The sequence below is a fragment of the Branchiostoma floridae genome, chromosome 2 (genome assembly GCF_000003815.2).
Source record: "Branchiostoma floridae strain S238N-H82 chromosome 2, Bfl_VNyyK, whole genome shotgun sequence".
Classification (NCBI taxonomy): Eukaryota; Metazoa; Chordata; class Leptocardii; order Amphioxiformes; family Branchiostomatidae; genus Branchiostoma; species Branchiostoma floridae.
This window is the reverse complement of record NC_049980.1, coordinates 21038043-21059500: the sequence shown is the minus strand read 5'-3', so window position 1 is coordinate 21059500 and position 21458 is coordinate 21038043. Positions and strand designations below refer to the sequence as shown.

Here is a 21458-nt window from a genome sequence, read left to right as displayed (position 1 = left end):
AAGACATCGTCTGTAGTCACCAACAACCCAACTTGAAATGAAAACAGTGAAACGCAGTCTCCACAATAGGTCTCTGTCATCTTCATTCAAATAACCACCAGAGATCAAAATGATTGGCTAGGGGGCTTCAGGGGTGTCTTAAAATCTTAGTGCAAGTCGCGATCGGTGACTTGCCAGCAACCCCATTGCTGATGAGTTTTGATCCCGTCGTGGAGACATTGTAAAAAGCACCCGTAAGGTGCAATTCAGGGGCTTCGTCTAAAGCATTGGACGGCTGCCGAGACATGGCGGTCAGTATATCAGCTGCGCTGTGCAGTGCTGAAGTCTAAATCCGAACTGCCAACTGAGACGAGGCGTTTCTGCTGAAATAACTTTTGAAGCTCTGTCTACGTCTACACTTCTGTCTCTGTAAATTTGCTAATGTTACAAAGGATGGAGATGGGTAAGGAATGACTGATACTCACCGCCGCTGGCCGGAAGCACTCCATGTGTAACTTACTTACTTTCTTAGGCATATAGCCCATCATTGGGCATTAACATGCCACGAACTAAGCCATTCCATCTGCAAAGCTTTAGTCAAGGCCCTTGACCGGTGAGTGGGCTTGAGACCTAAGAGTGAAGCTCAATACCCTGGGAGCATCGTTGTCATGATAAGGACGAGTAGATTCGTTTTGTTTTGATTTAAAGAAATTGCTCCCCACTACTATTGGCTTTGAAAATACGTTGTCCCTGATGTATATACCTGTGTGTGTGTGTGTATATATATATATAAATGAATCCTCGGAGCGTCTGGTATAGTCTTATGACACTTTCCTCCCAACCAACCAAGCAACCACAAAAACTAACAACCACAGCCGACACTGATAGCTGGCGAGACAAATCGTGCGATCAATGCGGCAGATACGTAGTTCCCATGATTTTACAGCATCGTGGAAATAGACATGTTGTTGAGTTTTGTGCACGGCCAAGGTGACCAAATAGTTCTAACAGTCGAAACAGCTGAATCAGTTTCAATCGGCACCCATTTCAGCATGGTCATCAAGTCAGGGACCCGTTCGTTTGGTATATATTGGATCGGACCGATACCTTTTTCGGATCATTGCCTTTTGATTGGGGACCATATATTTACAACACGCTGGTATTTTACTTACATCAGACCGCCTGTCGACGTAAAGCAGTCAGTATATGATAAGTAGGTTACACTATGTTATTGGCATATTGATTGGGAGTTGACAACAGTGAGATGGAAATTAAATACCCAGCCTATCATTACCTTACGGTGCGCGTAAAAGGCTTATAACTGGGTTTGACATTTGATCGAAGGGTAATAACAAATGGCGGACTTTAAGATTCCGAATGGGGTCAGTTATTCTCCCTTGCCATTCACGGTAATTTGGAGCGGTAATACAAGTCATGAGAGGGCTTAGGGTGCCCATTGATACTTAACCCCTGGTGCGTGCAGTAATCTGGTCCTGATACTCGGACCTATCACCCCGGTCGTGATTGTTATTGATCCCTAGCTCGGCACAAGGTCTTCTAAACGTCCAGTCCAATAGAAGTGCCGCATTAGGCATGCTGTGCTGGGCGCGTTTGAGGATCCAGTGTTCTCATCTGGGCATAGCGTAGCTGTAATTTTCCAATGAGGAAAAATATTCCATACCAAATTCACTGTTCACGGACAAATGCTCAATAAATGAATCATATGTATCAATCCATGTATCACATTCCACAAATCTCTTAATACCAAAACGTGTAAAACACTCTTAATAATACTAACATTTCATTAGATATTGCCATGATTATCTGCAATAAAATCAGATACTGGAGTAACAACAGACACACACAAACACGTACACCGATATCGTAGACTCCGCACACGGAGCCAAATATTCAATCACTGAGACCGCTTCATCAGTGTCGGAAAGTCTCCCCATGTACGTCACTTGTTGCAAAACTTCAAATAAGGCGACGAAAGAAAGTGCAGGCAATCTTGCAGTATCATACGTTACATATATCATCATTTTGACAGGATCCCCCTCTCTACGACATGATTATGTCGCACTGCAAAGTCAAGGTGTCTCAATTTTACGGCGTCTCAATATTGCACACGAAACAAAGACACCCCAAATCTCGCTGGACACTCTCTGCAACTCAGTTGCTGTGATATTTCGTTTACTGGAGTCATACGTTTTTTTTTTAAGAAAAAAAATCACATGTTCATCAGATATGAATTTTTGTGAAATGCAATTGGCATTTATCAACATTTACGATACGAATTACATACGTCGAATTTCAAATACCAAAATTTACTGTCTTTTTTTACATTTAGCAAAGTACGTGCCCTTATTTCAATTATCAGCATATACATTTTCAAATGATACCATGTTACTGTTGTAACTGATACACCAAGTATGCTTCTTGCATATACATTTGACAGATAAGTTTGATAGAAGGATGATCATGCCCGTATAACGTTTCACAAGTAGTAATTGAAAGGAGACAGACCGAATTGCAATGAATATGAAACGCCATGGGAACAGCTTGCAATAACATGCTGCGTAAACGAGCGGATTGTAATAAACTCACTTGCTGTACGGTTGGTCAGAAGTGTTCAATGCTGGGCATCCTTGGAGGGGAAGACACGCTCCCCGGGGCACAATGCTGAGCGGAGGTCACTTCAAGGCGTGGGCCGGAATATTTCCCCGCCAAATTGCCCAATAAATCTTAACTTACTTCTTGACACCGGTAGCGTTGGATAAGATAACAAAAAGACGCTGCTGCTTAAAAACGATTACAAGAAAATCACAGTAATTCTGGACTTCACACAGTATTGACGCAGTTTATATGTTTGTGAGGGAGAAGGAAGTGATGGAACTTTTACGTTATCATAGTATTTTACTGGTAATTTTAGTGTTTCTTGAGCGACTAAAACGTAATGAATGATGAGTTGTTCTGAAAATCTATTTGGACGGAGATATAAGCCTTTCCTTGCAGGTTATCTTGAAACATAAATCCCTCTTCAAATTGAGAATCCCCGTTTTACTGTCTGCTTGAATAAAGATGCATGCAGACTCATGTCTGTGGTCATTAAGTATGTAGTGCCTGCCGTGATAGTAAGGTGGAAATAATTCTGTCTGAATCCAGCTTTCTCTTTCATAAAATCAGTGGATGAAACGTGCCGTGTGTGGAATACTATTGCGTCCTTTCAAGCGGGGTATTAGTTGTACTGGGAGGTCCCGGTTCCATATAATGCGCCGTACCGCGCTAGTGTCGTTAAATGTGGAATAGGAATGGATGCATTTTAAATACGATTTCTGAAACAAAAATCTTACCAAAAAATATTTTCTGTGGTCTCGCTTACATATATTGAAAATTATTAACCGGGTTATAATCACTAGTATAACAAATTTATATAACATATAATATAACATTGTTCAAAACGTTCAAAACGTTCCTGACCTCATCAATCAATCAGCAAAGACTAAACCCAAATCATCCTGGTTATTTTGCTGCAGGTGATGGCCAAATAATGAATTTATCTTAAGAACATTTTCCCTAGTAAATCAACATAAAAAAACAATATGAATTTTAAATGAAAATAACCAACCAACTTTAGAATCATTGAAACCCTCTAAATAAAACAAAAAAGAGACAAAAAGGATCAAGTATTTACCCTTATCAAGTCCCTTGAGTGGAGACTTCACTGGATTGCACCAAATCACATCTGGCATTTGCAAAGTGATGCACTTGGGAGCAATCAATACATTTTATCGTAACTTACCTATGGTGCAGCAAGTGTCATAAGTAAACATCCTTTTATCGCTGAAAATAACTTTTTGATGCATTTTTAATTGTTTTTTTAAATCAGTGGCAACACTGTGATTTCCAGTGACTGCTTATCTGGGCTGCATAACACGTATGTAAATGTGAACCACATCAGTGTGACCACAGGGGAAAATTGGCACAATTTAATTGCCTACTACAATTAGGCACAGTCCAGTGAGATACCCGCTTAAGCCTGCCATGAAAGGAGAGCCATCAGGAGAAACAGTGGAAGAAAACACCACATGTTTTGCAATTTTCCATGTTGGGCAAAAAAATATAAAAACAACTAGTCAAAGGACAACCTACTTATTACAAAGGCATTAAAAAATATCCTCAAATAAAGCTCAAATGCATGCTTATTCAAAACGTTGCCAGTTATTTCAATGTCTTGGGGAGCAGGGGCAGTTCAAGGCTGGTCACCTAAACACCAACACATCAAGTTCAATTTGAAATTGGATGGATGTCTAATTGTAGAAGATAAAGCAACACCAATTTGCACCTGAAATTCAACATGACTGACACATTTTGACCTTCAAAAGTCTTTCCTTATCCATTTGTAACATAGGTTGCGAATCGGCCGTGTGGATGCCAACACAAGATGGCAGCTTGCTGGGAGCAGGAAACAGCTCTTCTTTTCATCAGACGCCAGGACCACGGCCTGTGATTGGCCAGAGAGCCTCCACCTTGTTCTTCCTGACCCCAACAATCCAATCGTAGAGGTTGACAGTAGGGTCGCAGTGGCCTGGGATCAGCCATACTTTGTCACCTACCTAAAGGAAAAAAAGAAAAAGTTGACTGTTCTTTGGGTTGAAATAAAAAAAAAAATAGCAAAAAGAATTGTTGTTAGAATGTTTTTAGGTGCAGGAAAGTCAGGAATACTATACCTTGTAATTAGCAGGAGGCCTTAAAATTCCATGTTCATCCCCTCCACAGTGGTAGATTACCTCAGCAGTGGGATAAACCTTGAAGAAAGTATGGTTGTATCAATAACAATGTAAATAAAGCTTTCAGTTACAATCCAACAGCATTCCATCCAACGTTATCATCAGCAGTGCTCTTGGAGCAGGGCTTTAGCCAGCTCGAGATTTTTTTCCGTCAGCCAATTCCCATTGACGGAAAATTCCTGTCAAGAATCTTTTTTTTTTCGTCATCGCGTAAAAATTTCCGTCATTGACTGCAAAAATGTCTACCTCGTCCGATATAAATGTTGTCATTGGGAGAAAATATGTCACCACGCTGACGTTTTGCAATAATGTGAACAGTAAAACATCGTTTCTTTGCGTTTTCTTCCCCGCAAAAACACGGCGCTAAAATCAACTCGCGGGGTATGCAAATCTAACATTACATTCTCAATACGCACTGTTGATTGGTTGATCGTAACATCTGGAGGGGCGTCTCCTCAGATCCCGCGCTCTGATTGGTAAAGCTATGGATACCGACCCACGATGCACCGCGCGCACCAGCGTTCAAATATTTTATTTGTTTGAAAATGTTACATTTGTAAAGGCAGGAGAACGCTATATTCTTCTATTACACGACAATTTTCTAGTTAAGAACACAATTAGTCAAAGACTCTTTTGAGAAAACATGCATTCATATACGGATTTATGGTGCATTTGGGGGAATTTTGGCGTTCAATTAACCCGGAAGTGTGCCAACAACAACGTGGCGTGGGTATCTCATCTGTGTCGCTGCAAAATAATTTAGCGTTTTCTCGTCAAAACAAAAACAAAATTCCCGCTGAAGAGAACCGTGCAACATTTTAGATCCTAAAGATTATGTTTTTGATCAAACTATTTGTGGATAGCATGATGTGCCGGTTCTTTTAGCTGCGACTGGCACCTTGCGTTGTCGCAAGCGGCGCGGCTGGGCGAGCGAAAATAACTTGTACGGCCAGCCCCGGCACGCTAGCGTACAAGTTAGGTTTTGATGAGTGTCAAGATTCCAAACAAAGTTCGTAGAATGCACTGTTCTTGGAGTGAGACCTTGAAAAACGGGTTTTTAATGAGATTATCGTATGCGAAAGGGTGCCGACACACAATCGTCAACAATCATGACAATAGCAAAACAAACAGTGTGTGGCTTTCCGACAATGGGCTGTCCGGGCGTCCCCAAGCCGTAGCTTCCCTCTTTTCAACTTGGCCTCCTTGCTTCAATCAACGATTTTTTTTCCGTCAAGGTTGACGGATTGGTTGAAATTTTTTTCCGTCACACGCAGCAAATTTCTGTCAATTGACGGAAAAACGGATGCTGGCTAAAGCCCTGTCTTGGAGTTTGTTATGAAACTTACCAGTGGTTCACCTGAATCAAGGCTGACTGCTTTCATCCCAGCATCCACCACTGCACGGTTTCCAACCTGGGGACAAGGAGAAAATATGTTAAAACAGAAACTACCTGAATTTTTTTAGGCAGTGAAAGTAAAAATGAAGTATCTTAGAGTCCATTCCAAGACACCGTGCGGATGTTTGTTGCCATTGTTTAGAACTGATTTTAAAGTTTTGTAATTATATGTCTAGGACATTTGATACTTCAGAAATATTTCTAACACTGTTTCAACTTTATAAGTATTTTCCTGGTCCTATAAAACTTTGGAAATATTCATGGTGTGGAATTGGATACTTCTAATGGTTTCTAAATAATGATAACAGCATTCTACCATTATTTACCATTTTCTACCATTGTCTACCATTTTTTGTAAATGGTTCAGGGGTCTGGGAAGATAGCAATTCACACATCCTTGCAAAGTATGGTTGGGTGCCATGCAACAATGGCCCACCACAAAGGATCCACCAGTGCCCAGCTGTGAAATCTAAAAATATACAGAGGCTACAATATGGCTTACTTTTATGGGGGCAATAAACTAATTTTACCATTTGGCAAAGTTTACAAATATTTTTAAATATTTGTAAATGTCAAAGATTCACACAGAGGTTTCACAATTATTCTAAATACATTTTTGTACAGTTACTTTCAAAATGTTTCTAAAATATTCAAAGGAATTCAAATAGATGAGTATTTTCTTAGTCAATTTTTTGAAAAGAATTTAATTATTGTGGCTTAGATATTCTTTTACTGAAAATAATTCAGACTTATTACAAATATCACCTAAAAACCCTCATGGTGTCTTGGAATGGACTCTAGAGTTCATGATTGAAACAATACTATGTATAAAATGGAAATGCTGGTGCCAATTTAGATGTGTGGTGAATCGACTACAGTGAAGAAGTGATAACAAAATATTATCATATGTACTGAGAAAATGATCCTACATGTACCAGAAAATTTGTACATATGTACTGTGAAGGCCACCCTCCCTCGGTGCAACATCTACCATACAAACAGGCAGAACAAACAGTAACTGAGGCCTGATCTGATTTGAATTATAATGCTCGGTCACGAGCGAATGCCAAAGACTGAAAATTTCAGAAGCTTTGACAAACAAGGATGTCAATGTTTCATTTTCAAAATTTTTCTTTGCTGTTGCCTGGCTAACTACACCATGTTATCACTCTGCATTTTACTTCATATTACAGAGCATGTTTTGGCAAGAGTTTCATTTTACTCACTGTAACACTCTGTACAGTAGTCAGGACAAACAGGCTTTGGTGGAACTGGTGCACTGGTTGGCCATCTTCACCAAAGTTCCTTCCATAGTCTGCATCCATGAACACATAGGACCCCGGCTGCACTTCAGTGAACACTATTCATTGAAAAAACAAAAGGCATCATGTCATCTTTAGGCAGGTAACAGTTTTTCTCCTATTTTCCACCTGTGTTAGTTAGCATCAGGAATTAATCATGTTGACTTTTCATAACTAGAAACTTCCAGGTAGAAATAAATGTAGAGACCCACCTCCACTACCTGCCTCATACAAGTATGTTCCTGTTCCCCCACCAGTCACATAGTCACACTTTATCCCTGCATCTTCTAGAGCCTATAAGATACAACACTGTTAAGTCCATGCACATGTATATACAATCAAACAATAATTTCATTTGTACTTCATCAGGCATAACCATTGATCACATAACACATAAATGTCTCCTTTACACACTATATGATTAGATCAGTTGCAGTCATAAAAATAGTCACCTGTGATGGATGTATACGCCTGAAAATCAGGGGCAGAGGCAACAGTGATTCCAGAATGTAATTCAGCACCTGGGACAGGGATTGTATTGGGTCTAAAATGACATTTAGCATCAGGAACAGGAGCTATAGTGGGTCTAAAATGACATTTTGCATCAGAGACAGGGGCTATAGTGGGTCTAGAATGTCATTTAGCACCAGGGATAGGGGCTATAGTGGGTCTAGAATTTCTTTTAGCACAAAGGACAGGGGTTATAGTGAGTCTAGAATGGCACTAAGCACCAGGGAGGCAACAGTAGAACTGAGGTCATTCAGCACCAGGGACAGAGGCAACAGTAAATCTGAGGTCATTCAGCACCAGGGACAGAGGCAACAGTAAATCTGAGGTCATTCAGCACCAGGGACAGAGGCAACAGTAAATCTGAGGTCATTCAGCACCAGGGACAAAGACAACAGTAAATCTGAGGTCATTCAGCACCAGGGACAGAGGCAACAGTAAATCTGAGGTCATTCAGCACCAGGGACAGAGGCAACAGTAAATCTGAGGTCATTCAGCACCAGGGACAAAGACAACAGTAAATCTGAGGTCATTCAGCACCAGGGACAGAGGCAACAGTAAATCTGAGGTCATTCAGCACCAGGGACAGAGAAGCCAGTACAGCTGAGGTCATTTAGCATCAGGGTTAGAAATAATATCAAATTTAGAATATCATTCAGCACCAGGCACACTTAAGTTAAAACAAGATTTAATTCCAACCTTCAGGGCACGTTTGGACTTTTCAACCACAGTGTCTGTTGCAGCTTGTCTATCAGCAGCCTTCCGCACATGCTGGTTCAAACTAGGGAGAGGAATAATATGCAAAATTTCAGCTTTTTTGAAGTGATGAATCAGCAGCATAGGAACAAGGCATGTGCAGTTGGCAACAAACTCGTCCCTACACTTATCTTGAATAATAGTAATACTGTACAGTGTAACAAAAGGACATCAAGACTATCAAATGTATATGATAATGATGATTTCATGTTTGATGGCCTAGCCTTAGCTTTCATTCACTTATGTATGCCTCCAAGTTTCATCTTACTATGAATGTTGATCCTATTTTTTTATCATTTTTTAAAGTTACTTCATCTTCTTGGACTGTGTAATGTGCAAGCATATCAACTCATGTTCAATTTTTCAATCTCAAATCCTGTTCACTTTAGTAGCCACACTCTTACCCTTGGTAACACTGGACCCCAACAAAGGTGAGGTTGGGTAACTCCTGTACAAGTTTGGCCAGCCTGGGGACCTCAGGACCTGGCTCCACACCACATCTTTAACAGACAAATGTCACAAAGTTAGCTACTAGCAACATGTTTTACACACAAGTGGCTTAACAAAGCCATTATTTTTCGCGCTGGATTATGATGCAGGCACAACTGCAATCACAACACTGGGGAACAAATTGATTGGAGAAAGCTTTTCAGACTCATGATTGTTACACTTGTATTTTCTTCTCATCATAGGACAAAGTAAGTATTGATTATGGATATCAATCAATGGAAAGTGGGGACAATGAGTGCATTTTTCAATCCTGATTGGCAATCTGATTACTTATCTACAAACCAGACTCATTTGTTGAAATTATCCTGCAACCCATTCAAAGCTAGAGATATAATAGATGAACTGTATACTGCATGACAGTATTTTTCTTCAAAATAGTGACAGTAGAAGATTTCCAGCACACCTGTCCTGGCCTACATTCACCTCCACAACAGCTCCAATTGTCACATTCAGGTCCTTTGCAATGTTTGACAGCTCACGGATGTTCTCTTCATTGTCAACACACAGAGACATCTTTGCATGGTGTGCAAGGGTGGCAAACCTCAGCAGCTTAGAGTGACCAATTATCTGTACAGTGAAAGTTTAAAAAATCTTACAATTGTAGATCAGGTGTAGAAAGGAATCAACATATATTATACTAATATCTGGCAAATTGAACACAGGTTATGTCATCAAAACTCTTAGATACATGTATTTCTAGTCTATCAATTAAGGTTTTAGCTCTAGGATTTTGATTTCTTTGTTAGAATACAAAATCTTACCTGGTTGGAAACTAAAACATCCTGCACCCCTCCATACACCATGGCCTCTGCCTCTGTCAGTGTCTGAGCACACATACCCACAGCACCATGGGACACCTGTAACATTATACATGTACAACCATTAGTAGTCCTGGTAGTCAGTGTCCATCTGTATAAAATGTCGCCATGCTCAGGTGACCAGCCCTCACATCATCAGTAACTTCAGCGACCAGTAGTTAGTTAAAGCACATTAGCACAATAACATACTTCTAACGTCCTTGGTTAGTGTTGTAAAAATGAGTCCTGAAAACATCACTTTTACAGATAATATGCAACACTAATGAAAAAGGAATTGATCATATTGATCTCATGTTAATCTTCAAATTAGAAAAGAAACTTTTCCTTTATTCCAAAACAAGATGATGAGTAAATACAAATTACTGACAATGCAATGGTGTTCTGAAAAAATGCGGGGATCAAACTCATATTAAGCTGACTCATCTCTCTGTAACTACTAGTACTTCTACATCAAACCCAGATGTAGCGCACCTGTAGAAGAGCAAGTGTAGCACATTTGTGTGCCTTGGCGTGCGGGCGGACTGCCACGCTCCCAAAACTAGACATGCTTTGCGGCATGATCTTTAGGTTCATGCGGAGCTTCTCCATGTCTACAACCAGCGCGGGAGTGTCTATATCACTGACGGGGTCGCCAATCCTGGCCGGGGCGCGGGCTGCTGCAGCCATGGCGGCGGCGGGTCGGCTCACTGCGCAAGTTCGAGCTGGCAGGATCACCCAGGGCTGAGATGTTGTGTGTCGCTGTTGTGGCCGAAGGATCCACGACGTACCTCTCTCCAAACCGCACCTGCACCACAGTCTTGCGGTTGAGGCAGATAAAACACAACTAGTGATCATGTACAGGTTATTCAAAGTAATGAAAGTGAGCCTAAATCTCTGTGCTAAGTGAGTAAGTGTGTAAAAGATGCTCGAGAGAAGAACTCGGCAGCGACATTTTAGGTGAAAGGTTACTAGAAGAGTCCATTATTGTAAAAGTGGAGCAGTGTCGGTAAATTTTTTCAAGTCTTCAATAACACATGAATATTTCCGTAAAATAAGAACAAAGGTAAATTTTAACCCTTTTTATTTCCGTCAAAGTAATCCAATTCAAGTATTTTGCTTTTATTTCTGTGGAAACAGAACAAGATTTGAAAGGTGACCCCCTATAGTATTTGGTTTCGTTGAAAGGTCAACCCTCCCTTGTTTCTTTCACCGCCAGAGTTTTTCTTCACACCAAAGATCGTAAGCACACCAGCAGCAGTCATGAACGCGATGCTTGGAAGAGGGAAGAAGAAGGTTACCCTTCCCACCCGACCGGAGCCGCCAACTACGGCAGGTATCCTGGAAGACGTCAAGAACGCCCCAGAAGATGACGTGGCATTTACGTACTTCAGGAGACGTGATCATGGGAGGAACATCAGCTTCAACATACAGGGACTGGCTACGACAACTAGCGCTGGTAAATGTGACAGTTAAACGTATTTTCTGTTGATTTAATAAGAACTACTCAGCAGTGCGTGCTATGTTCACCCATAGGGTAACGAAGATTGATTTGTGTGTGTGTGTGTGTGTGTGTGTGTGTGTGTGTGTGTGTGTGTGCAAGGAGCTCCTTGGTGTGTGTGACTGTGCACGCGTATTTTGTGATTATGTGTGTGTGTGTGTGCGTAGCGTTAAGGGTGTAACCTGTTACGTGTGTATATGCGATTGCGTGCATAGACAAGTTGTCTATGTTTGCCTGTATTTAGGTGTACTTCAGTTGTGTGTGAGTGAAGGTCCTGGCTTGATATGAAGTCTGTTCATTAATGGCAATGTTATGTGCTTTGCCATAGCACTAACAGTCTGTCTTCCAGTTAAACCCCTAAGAATATCCTGTTGTTGTTATTGTTGTTGTCCTTGCTTTATGTCCATTTCTTCGCTAGACGTGGACTCCAGGTGCTATTCCCATCTAGGTGCTTCTCGTGTGATTGTTGCTCCTTGGTACTTGATCTTATCATTCCTTATATTATTATTCCATATCCTTATCATTTTCACCAGTGCTTAAATCCTTATGGATCAACCCTTAATATTGATATTCACTTAAGACGTACAACATTCTTATTTTACAGATCCGGAAAAACATGGTATAATGAGTGACTCCTTTGAGGAACAGTCTTCAGGCCAAGTCAAGAAACCATCACATATCTCTGAGCTGGACTTGCAGGATGATGTCGATGGGTGCTATGAACAAGCCAGAACTTACATAGAGCTCAACACGAGACTGGAGAAAGCTAAGACTGAGCTGAGACGGAAATGTGAACACCTGGAAGTCTTAGGCTCAGAGCTTACCAACTCCATACAGGAACTAAAGAAGCAGACAGAACATTCATAACATATTCTGAATATGTCTTCAAAATAACAAAAAAGGGAATCATGGATTGAAGATGTAATAAAGGGCCTAAATTCTTTTGAATGTGTCTCCAGATTGATGGAATGCAGCTGAAATCTACAGTGGTATTAGTTAATATGGAAATCAATATTAGCTCTATGAATTGTAAATTTACAAAATTAAGAGCAAATAAGGAACCAACTGTCAATAAAGGTGTTGGTACAAATTAGTCTTTGCATTTTTGGTGAATTGGTGTGACTTCAATAGTCCACAGCACCTCGCAGTACCTTTTCTCAGCACAATATTATCTTATTGTGACGTGACAACAGATAAAACAAAATTATATGAAAATACATGTACAGTTGTACCATATTTCATCTATTTGCCCACATCTTTACAGCTTCCATGAGGATATGACTAATAGTAATACTGTCTGTAGTGTAGATGACTCCATTTGAAAAAAACAAAACATTTTCATTGTACATAACACCATTGCAAAAACATATTCATATACTAAACTTGGCACAAGTTTGGAATATTAACTTCTGTTGATCATATTCCTGTCGTGTCTGCATCAATTTCAATGTATTATATACAAATGTACCATTAAAAAGCTTGTGTGATTTCTTTTCATCTGATGTCTAACTTCTTATGCTTGAAACTTCATGGAATGAGTACCAGGCCTGCATATGTCAGGGGGTCACACAAATTAAGTGCCAAAATTATCCTTAGTACCATGTTTGTCAAACATTTTCTTCAGTTGGTATTGACTTTTGCATGAAGGCAACTTGAATAAATAGGACACATTAATCAAAGCCAGTGTTACTCTTTATTCAAGCAAACAATTTGACCCAAGAGATGTTCGGGTGCCAGCTATGGGATGTTGAAAGGCCATTCCATCCCTCGACTTTACTTCTAAATCCTGGAGGTAGTCTGCAATGGACCTTGCTGTGTCAACCAGCAGTGTAATATTGCAGAATGGCTTTTGGGCCCATATTGAAGAGGTAGGGGAATCTTTGGCAATTTTTTCCCACTTGTGGTGCTTGTTCAATTAGTGGAAAATCACACATGCTTTTTTTAAAATATATAATACATGTACATCAAAATTGAGGCAGAAACAGAGCAAATATGATCTACAAAAGTTAATATACCAAACTATTTGTTTAGTTTAGTTCAGTACTTGTTTGGCATGGGTGCAAGGATGAAATTTGTCAGTCTGGAATAGAAAGTTTCATGCTGCTAATTTTACACAGGAAATGGTATATTGCTTGTAAACTCTTATGTAAGAGCCATCCATCCACTACTGAGATCTGACTCAATCTTGAGAATACAATGTTCATGAATTTCTATATGATCACTCTCATATACAGCCAGGCCTTCAACAGACGAAAGAACACATTCAAGGTTTTGTATGATCTTTAATAGTTCTTAAAATAAATAACATATCAACAACAGTATATGCCATTCAAGTTCCACTTTATTGGAGCATCTTTAATCTTTGGCTTCACAGTCATTAAAACCACCAAGAAGAGGAACCAGAATAAGTCAATCTTGATGCAACATGAAGTATAAAAGCTAAATAACTAGGTACAAGGAGACTGCATTGCCATAATGGACTTTACTTAGCTCTCAAAGATCTCCAAAGGCAAGGTATTTGGGGAGCTCTTCCAGTCACTGGGATTCAAAGTAAACAATGCAAAATATTTCCTTTCTTGTGAAGAGTTCTTGGCTTTTAAGCTGTTTGGAGAGACACATAGCAAAGGTAAGGTACATTCTGCTTGTATTTCTGTTCAGTTACAATTTGCCCTGATTTTTCTTGGACTTAATAATTGAATAATTTCCACTTTTGACACTTTTTATACACTAGAACTGATAACCTCTTAAGACATTAGCACCAAGGTTTCAGTGTCACAGTTCAGGTGTTCTGTGAGAGAGATCCAGTTTGGAAAGTCAAATCTTCTGCACAGATAATTTTTAGGATATGATGGCAGCAGGACCAATTTGAACATAGTCAGCAGGGCTATACACAACGATCAATATTGGAAATTCTAACAGAATTTGTCCAAACAGATAGCAGCACAAGGCATCTCCTGTCTTCAAGGTTTACAAATGTCACTGTTTTGATATAAGATGCTTTGATTGAAGACAAGTAAAGGATCAGGAAAGGAAACATTCAAGACTCAACAAGGTCATGGATTGAAGGGCAGGGGTCAATGTGTAAAGGTCATGGATCACATTTGCACAGCAGGTCATCCAGGTTGTCTGTTGTTTGAAGAGTCTTGTAGCCCTATGATAGACAAAAACAACAACAAATTCAATGTCTTTCATTAAGACAAAATGGTCATACCAACTACCTAGACCAACCGATGCTGTGTTTCAAAGGTGCAAAAGTAATATTTTGCTAACATGGTTGTACATGTATGATAAGTACATATGTCATTCACTCATTAAAGTGTACCTACCTTGCTGAAGGCCCTCTTGATCAGCTCAAACTTGGGGTATTGATACACTGCCCGAGCTGTGTTGGACTGGTCGAATGGCTCTAGATATGAACAGACATATTCAATGAGTCATCATTCCTTAGCAGAGGATGATTTTGCATGCAGTAAAAAAGTGGGATCTTAACAAACAGTGAGGTATAAGTGCAAAGCTGGACTTCTAACCAGTGTTTGCAGGAGCATATAACTGAACATCAACTTGCAACTTTTGTATGTTTGCTCTTTTGACATAAAAATATCATACAGCTTTTAAGGGCAGCTGTAGTCTTTTCTTATCCTTATACTCTAATGATGTTGACAACTCGTACCTTCAATTGAGATGAACTTTTCCCTCCACTCCCGGTCATCCTGCAGGCCACTTTTCCTCAACTTGATGCCCAGCCTCACAGAGATGACTTCCTCCTCAAAACTGTCAACATCAGTTTCATGGGCATGTATTAATACATTTGTATTACTTAGCTGATGTTCCTGACTGTCCATCACAATTAGCAATTCAACCAATGATACAGCATGGCAATTAGCAGTTTGACCAATGAGACAGTGGCTGCACGTTCGTGAAATACTTGCTTGTTTTCTATTTTGACAGAGGTAGGCACGATTATAGGATAATTCTACAGCACCGAATGACATCTATGAGGGTGCTTAAGTGGAGAAAATTATGTTAAAACAGCCGGAAGTTTTTCACCAATCATCTATCATGGAAGGGCTGACCATTGCAGCTTGACAGTAAGCAACGAGCAAGGCAACTTACTCAAACACATTTGTGTAGTAGTTCAGCATTCCCTTGAGTAGCTCTGCTGGTGACTGTGTGTTGGCAGTTTTGTACGGGGGAACCCGGCTCACATTGGCTTCCAGCTGCTCTACTGTCAGGTGCAGGGCAAACAGCTCCTACACAAGGCAACATTCACATGTCATTAACATTCAACAATCTACCCATCTCTGCTGGGGCATTGCAGAGGTAGTTGTATGTATGAAAACTAAAGCATTAATCATGTTTAAAATAGGAAGAAAAATGCTTTGTATAAAATTACATGTGATGACAAATACATATATAAATCGTTTCATCAGGATGATAAACTTGGTGAGGGTTACAACCATATTCTTTGCACAGTAATTGTGACACCTACATTTTAGCTGCAAAGTAGAGCCAATTTGCATAGCCCTAAGAAAGCAAATGTGAGAGTTGAACATTGGCTAAGTATTAACTTTTTGGTTATGCACACAAAACTTTAGTTATCCTGAGAAGTACCTCGTGGTTCATGACAGTCTTACCATATACATTTGTATATCAGCTCTCTTATCAGTCTGCTATATAAATGGCTCAATGTAACAATGTAGGAAAGGTTGGCATCACAAACACAATTTTAGTCTATGACAGATCAAAGACACAGTAAAGTACTGACTGGATAATCCCTCTGTATGGATGGAATGACAGGTGCAGAACAGCCCACTGCAGGAGAGAAGGGTATAATAAGTAAGGTTAAACCACCCACATGTCTGTCTTCTATAAAACAAAACAGTGAATAGCTTCAATATATCTACATACTCATAACACAGGCTCAATCACCATTTCACATTAGGCAGGACTAAATACAAGGAACAATCTTAACTTATATTCTTTGATTCATGAAAGTAAAGGCCATTTCCGATTTCATCACTAAGTCTATTTTGTATTATTTCATGTTTTGCATAAGAGCACAAAAATTTACAACATTATGGTATCCATGAATTACATTTATACCCACCTTGCAGGTAGTGCAGAGTCATGAGTGTAAGGGAGTAGGAAGACAGTGTACTTTGGCTGGCATCATTGATCCCCTGTGCACCCGCCCAGAGCTTTACCAGGAACACCAGGGGTCGTATTCTCCAGTCCACTGTAGGCAGGATCAGGACAATAGACAACCTTTAAGTTTAACACTACTAGTATTTGAAGTAATGATGTCAAATTAAAGAGGAACCAAGGGCTATCAATGGAATCCATGTATCTACAGTCACTGTGTAGTTGTTTACATAAATATCATTACCTGTAGCTACAATTACATATACCCCAAACCAGGTCCAGAATTACCATATATAGCCAGATGACACACTGATGAAAAGGCTCCATTTTCCCATAACCACTGGTATGGTCATTGTTACTCCATATTGACCACATTTTGCAATGTTTCCATTGGTTTGATATATGACAATGGATTTATGATTTGTAAGGTGGCAATAGGAACTGACTACTAGTATGCCTTATGATACCATATACTCCCCAGGCCTACGTTATTCTATAGGAACATGTGATAAATGTGAGACATGTTCTTGGGCAAGAAAGAAGAAATAACCCTTAATTTTCACCATCTTTCAACAGTCCCCCCCCCCCCCCAAAAAAAACAGCTAACATTTATGGTGCAATTATCATAGCCATAACATCTGCGGTATGAGTGGTTGATCTTACATCGCGAGTATGCCTGCAGAAGGAAGGTGTTTCTGACGCCAGTCAGGTTGTTGATGTTGACATCACACTCCACACCGCTGCAGGGGGAAACAAACAAAGATTACAGGACTGTTGGTTTATCAAAACTTAGGGTATACAAAACAGCACTGGATGCCATTATGTGCTATCATTAATACAGTTAAAACTGACTAGTACTTTAGTACAACAATCAGAAAAGTACATGTATAATCATCATGCACAACCACAAACGTTTTACACCATACCCATTAACTGCACATGCTGTGCAAAGAAATTTCAACTATTGATTGATTACAAAATAACATAAAGAAATGTATCAGACGACAATGCAGATAATCACAAACCTGACAGAGTCCTTGAACTTGAGTATGGGAACCTTGGCTCGGATGAGCTGGGGGCGCTGAATAAAGGCTGAGAACATCGAAGATAATAATGAGGAATGTGAATCCATTGTCAATGGCTTACATGTATAAAACTTTCCATGATGTCCATGCAAGTTCCATTGTTCCAATAACTGATCATGAATTCATTACTAACAGTGCTCTAAAAGAACTTAATAGGATAAATTTCCTTATGCAAAACAAAATATATCTACTTACGACATATCCGGAGAGCTTTGTTGACAACAGCAAGGATCTCTCGAGCCTCTCCTCTCTGGTTAATCTGGAAATTAAAACAGTAATCTGTGAGATAGAAAAGGGGGACAAAACCTTGGCCACATTTGGGACCACAGTCTTCTCACAGCAGTGCCACCAGGAGCAAAAGTAGCTACAGTCAGCATTGCCCTGAGAAAAGTAGCAGAATCACTAAAGAAAACTTGCCAAGTAACTTAATGATGATCTTGGTTGTGCAGAGGAAATGTAAGCACAGTAAGTATAACATGGTTGTATAAAAGAATAACCCCTATATCCTAGTATCCTTTCTGCCATTTTGTTAATTTTGTCTAAGAACCTTTCTGAACTTGTGTTAGTAAACAAAGTATGATGGTTATGACTTACGTATCTCCTGTTGGCCAGGATGAGGCACATGTCTGCATCACTGTCATGACTTCCAAACCCATTCAACGACGACCCAACAAGGTAGAGCGAGGAGTCTGAGAAGGACAGACATGTACATATAATGTTTACTGTTTTACTTCCATAGTTGACAGCGCTTTCATATGAATTTTTTACAGTAGTCAATGGAAGTAAACCTATTAACAACAACTTCAGACTTTAGTCCTATCCTCCCAAAGGCAGTACCTACGTGGAATGACTCCTCGTATGATGTCTGTAAGAGCGTCCTGGAGACGAACTTTCCTCTGCAGATCATAGGAGCATTGTCTCTGGGACTGGTAACGATTCAACATCTGAAGTGACAACTAGGGACCAAGAAATATAGGTCATGATTAGAGAGAGTTCTATAGAAGAAAACAATGTACCGGGGTATAATACCTGTCGTACAGCAGGCAATGCAACTGGCCTACAAGTCTGTGGGCTCTGTGACATTTGTGGCAATATTACGCCTGATATATATGGTCTAGATCATCGCACAAATTCTAAAGGATTGATCAACATTCACAAGTCACTAAGCTCCTTTCACTGTGAGGTAGATATTCAGGAAAAAAACAACACTTAAATCTAAGATGATTTTGAAATTCAGTGACTTTCTGGTGATCAACAGATACAGTCAAAGCTCATTGACTTTGTAACAGGGGCTTTAAGCAGATTACCTTTTTCAAATGTTTTACTGACATGAAAAGTGTATTACCTTGTCTAGCTGCTTCAGGTCAGGACTATTGTCTGGTTCTGGAATAAGTGGGAGCTGCAGGTCGGAAACTGCTCTCTGATTAATATTGCCCCTGACATTGTTAACAGGGCAGCTTCCTGAGGGATTATCCGTCACATCGACTTTCATCAGCTTGGCGGCTTTGTGGTTCTTTGGTGGCGTACTGACAGCATTTAGTCGTTTTCTACTGGCGATCGGCCTGTTATTATTGAGAGTCACTGGCTGTGCAGTTGATACTGGCTGCTCGTTTACATTCACACCGTTGTACGCTGGTAGCTGATTGCTTGGAGCTTCCTGAACATGAAGCCTATTGTAAAGAAGCTGTGGATTGATTAATGTTGTAGCATTATGCATAGGGTTCTGATTGGTCACATGTCTGTTGATGACATTATGGAGGAGAAGCTGATGCTGAGGGAGTGTCTGGAAGTGCAGGTTGTTGTTCTGCAGCTGAGGAGCCTGAAAACACTGCCGCTTGGGGTCCATGGACTCCACTTCATGTCTACGTCTGAAAAAAATGGAACATGAGGATTATCAAGAAAAATTCATACATTTGTGTACTTACAATGTAGCTGTCTGGTTGTTCTAGAACCAAGCGAACCAGCAATCATCAAGAAAAAAGGAGATCATAAAAGGTCATCTAAAAGCAAACTTACTTTATTCCTCTGAGAGGACATGTGGTCATTCCTGTTATTTGCATTCCTCTGAAACATATGAGGGAATATGAAAAGCTACACATACAAATACATATGGAAGATCAAATCTTCAAATCTTGTGTAATACTTTGATAGCGAGTACAATGTATTGCAATGCAACTTTGTTTTGTGTTTTCATGAAGAAGCACAACTGTTCACCCCCACTCTTCTTCATATAATATGTGTGTGCTTGTTGGATAGTTTTACATAGCAAAAGTTTGCCAAAAGTTTGAGAATGTATCAAGCTCCCCATACACACAACTGCTGGATTAACATCCCTGTCTGGAGGGACTAGTGCAATGGTCTTTAATCCCTTATTAAAATTGTCAAGAGGGGGTCTAACCTTTGCCCTCTGGAACCACAGAATTTGGTCCAAATAGCAAAGCAGCAGGGTCACTTATATATACCACTTGTGCTACTGATGGCACTCTTTGCCTTACCTACATGTATGGAAGCAACAATGGAGAGCCAGTAGTAACTGGGTACAGGGAGGATGGTACCCACGTCTCTATTGTGCCATAGCGACACAAAAATGGGACTAACATTACAATGAGCATCAAATGAAACTGTACTTGCAAATTCTATACTGACTTTTGGTGTCTCATATTCAGCTCCAGTGCGATTAGCTCCCTTGGCGTTGGTGGCGGGCGGGACAACTGTGCATGCATGGCTTGGAGGACGAGGGGATTGTACGGAAATGGAGGGGCTTGGATATTGCTGTACATCCCGACAATCTTGACCAAAGATCTTCAAAGAAAATTGTCCCAAATCTCTGGAAATAGATATGTACACAGTGCTGTTATTCATTAAAGTTATTACATAACTGACAAACCTTTCTATGTAACATGATTACCTGAATTACATTTTTTTTCAGCACATCTGTGCATCACTTTGTTACAGCATATTAGACAGTTGTACGACTACAGCATCCATAAGACTGTCTATGGACTCTTAACACAACAATATTTTTGCAATGTGTGATTCGTGATAATATCTAGCTTGTTTTCATTTAGACAGTCAATATATTTGCAAGTTGTTTACAAGATGTTTAGGAAATTATACCCTTTTCTGCAAAACTTTGTGCAGCTTTCCTGAGGGCATTTCAAATCCTGTGACCTTTTTGTCTGTCATGAAATGGAATTTTGCAGATTATACCTATACATTTATGTCATTTAGTAGCTTTCTTCTATAGGACCAAAAATTCGAGCGTAAATTCGTAGCTCATAGCCCTCTAGTCTCATATACCAAGTCCGCAAAAATGGGGAACAAATACCTTTAAACTAAATATACGAAATTGCACCAATGAAAATATCTCCTTCTCTGTGTTATGAAACAGCTATTGACTAGATAGTGTGGATATTTTGCGACAAATATTAAATTTTCGCCATAAACTATCTTCAAAAAGACGTCCACGAGCCCTTACCTGCCCCAGTGACCGGATTGTGCACCATATCTGATGACGTAAAGGAGAGTGCACTTTTTTTAGAAGAGGGAAGGGAGCTTTTTGAAATAGATATGATTGGATAAGAAATTAATAAAATAGCCAAAAATTACTCAATTTGTTTTATTTATATTAGGTTAAGGAAGTTTTTTATAGATGATACGCATTTTTTGCTATCATTATCAAATTCATAAAACATTA

At 39.8% G+C, this 21458-nt stretch overlaps 3 protein-coding genes across 4 annotated transcripts; 1 reads left to right on the top strand and 2 right to left on the bottom strand.

Annotated features, from left to right (window-relative positions):
• Positions 1-3832: 3832 nt before the first annotated feature.
• Positions 3833-10993, bottom strand: LOC118409892 (3-hydroxy-D-aspartate aldolase-like). The gene is made up of 10 exons (XM_035811267.1): positions 10529-10993; positions 10001-10096; positions 9643-9806; positions 9134-9229; positions 8673-8754; positions 7679-7760; positions 7392-7525; positions 6116-6181; positions 4710-4787; positions 3833-4595 (listed from the first exon to the last, which is right to left on the bottom strand). The coding sequence occupies exons 1-10, from the start codon at positions 10889-10891 to the stop codon at positions 4464-4466; spliced, it is 1293 nt and encodes a 430-aa protein (XP_035667160.1). The 5' UTR covers positions 10892-10993; the 3' UTR covers positions 3833-4463.
• An 88-nt stretch (positions 10994-11081) lies between these two features.
• On the top strand, positions 11082-13222 carry LOC118409895 (UPF0449 protein C19orf25 homolog). The gene is made up of 3 exons (XM_035811270.1): positions 11082-11099; positions 11253-11492; positions 12139-13222. Exons 2-3 carry the CDS (start codon positions 11297-11299, stop codon positions 12399-12401), a joined length of 459 nt encoding a protein of 152 aa, XP_035667163.1. The 5' UTR covers positions 11082-11099; positions 11253-11296; the 3' UTR covers positions 12402-13222.
• Positions 13223-13796: 574 nt separating this feature from the next.
• LOC118409891 (poly(A) RNA polymerase GLD2-like) lies at positions 13797-21394 on the bottom strand. Of its 2 annotated transcripts, none has more exons than XM_035811264.1 (15): positions 21240-21394; positions 20408-20588; positions 19778-19825; positions 19107-19629; positions 18603-18717; positions 18356-18450; positions 17957-18020; positions 17702-17768; positions 17340-17416; positions 16642-16770; positions 16300-16346; positions 15648-15784; positions 15205-15305; positions 14861-14940; positions 13797-14685 (listed from the first exon to the last, which is right to left on the bottom strand). In XM_035811264.1, the coding sequence occupies exons 2-15, from the start codon at positions 20539-20541 to the stop codon at positions 14623-14625; spliced, it is 1680 nt and encodes a 559-aa protein (XP_035667157.1). In that variant the 5' UTR covers positions 20542-20588; positions 21240-21394; the 3' UTR covers positions 13797-14622. The 2 variants fall into 2 exon arrangements, with proteins under 2 accessions (XP_035667157.1, XP_035667159.1); XM_035811266.1 differs by having other exon boundaries at positions 21090-21250.
• Positions 21395-21458: the final 64 nt, after the last annotated feature.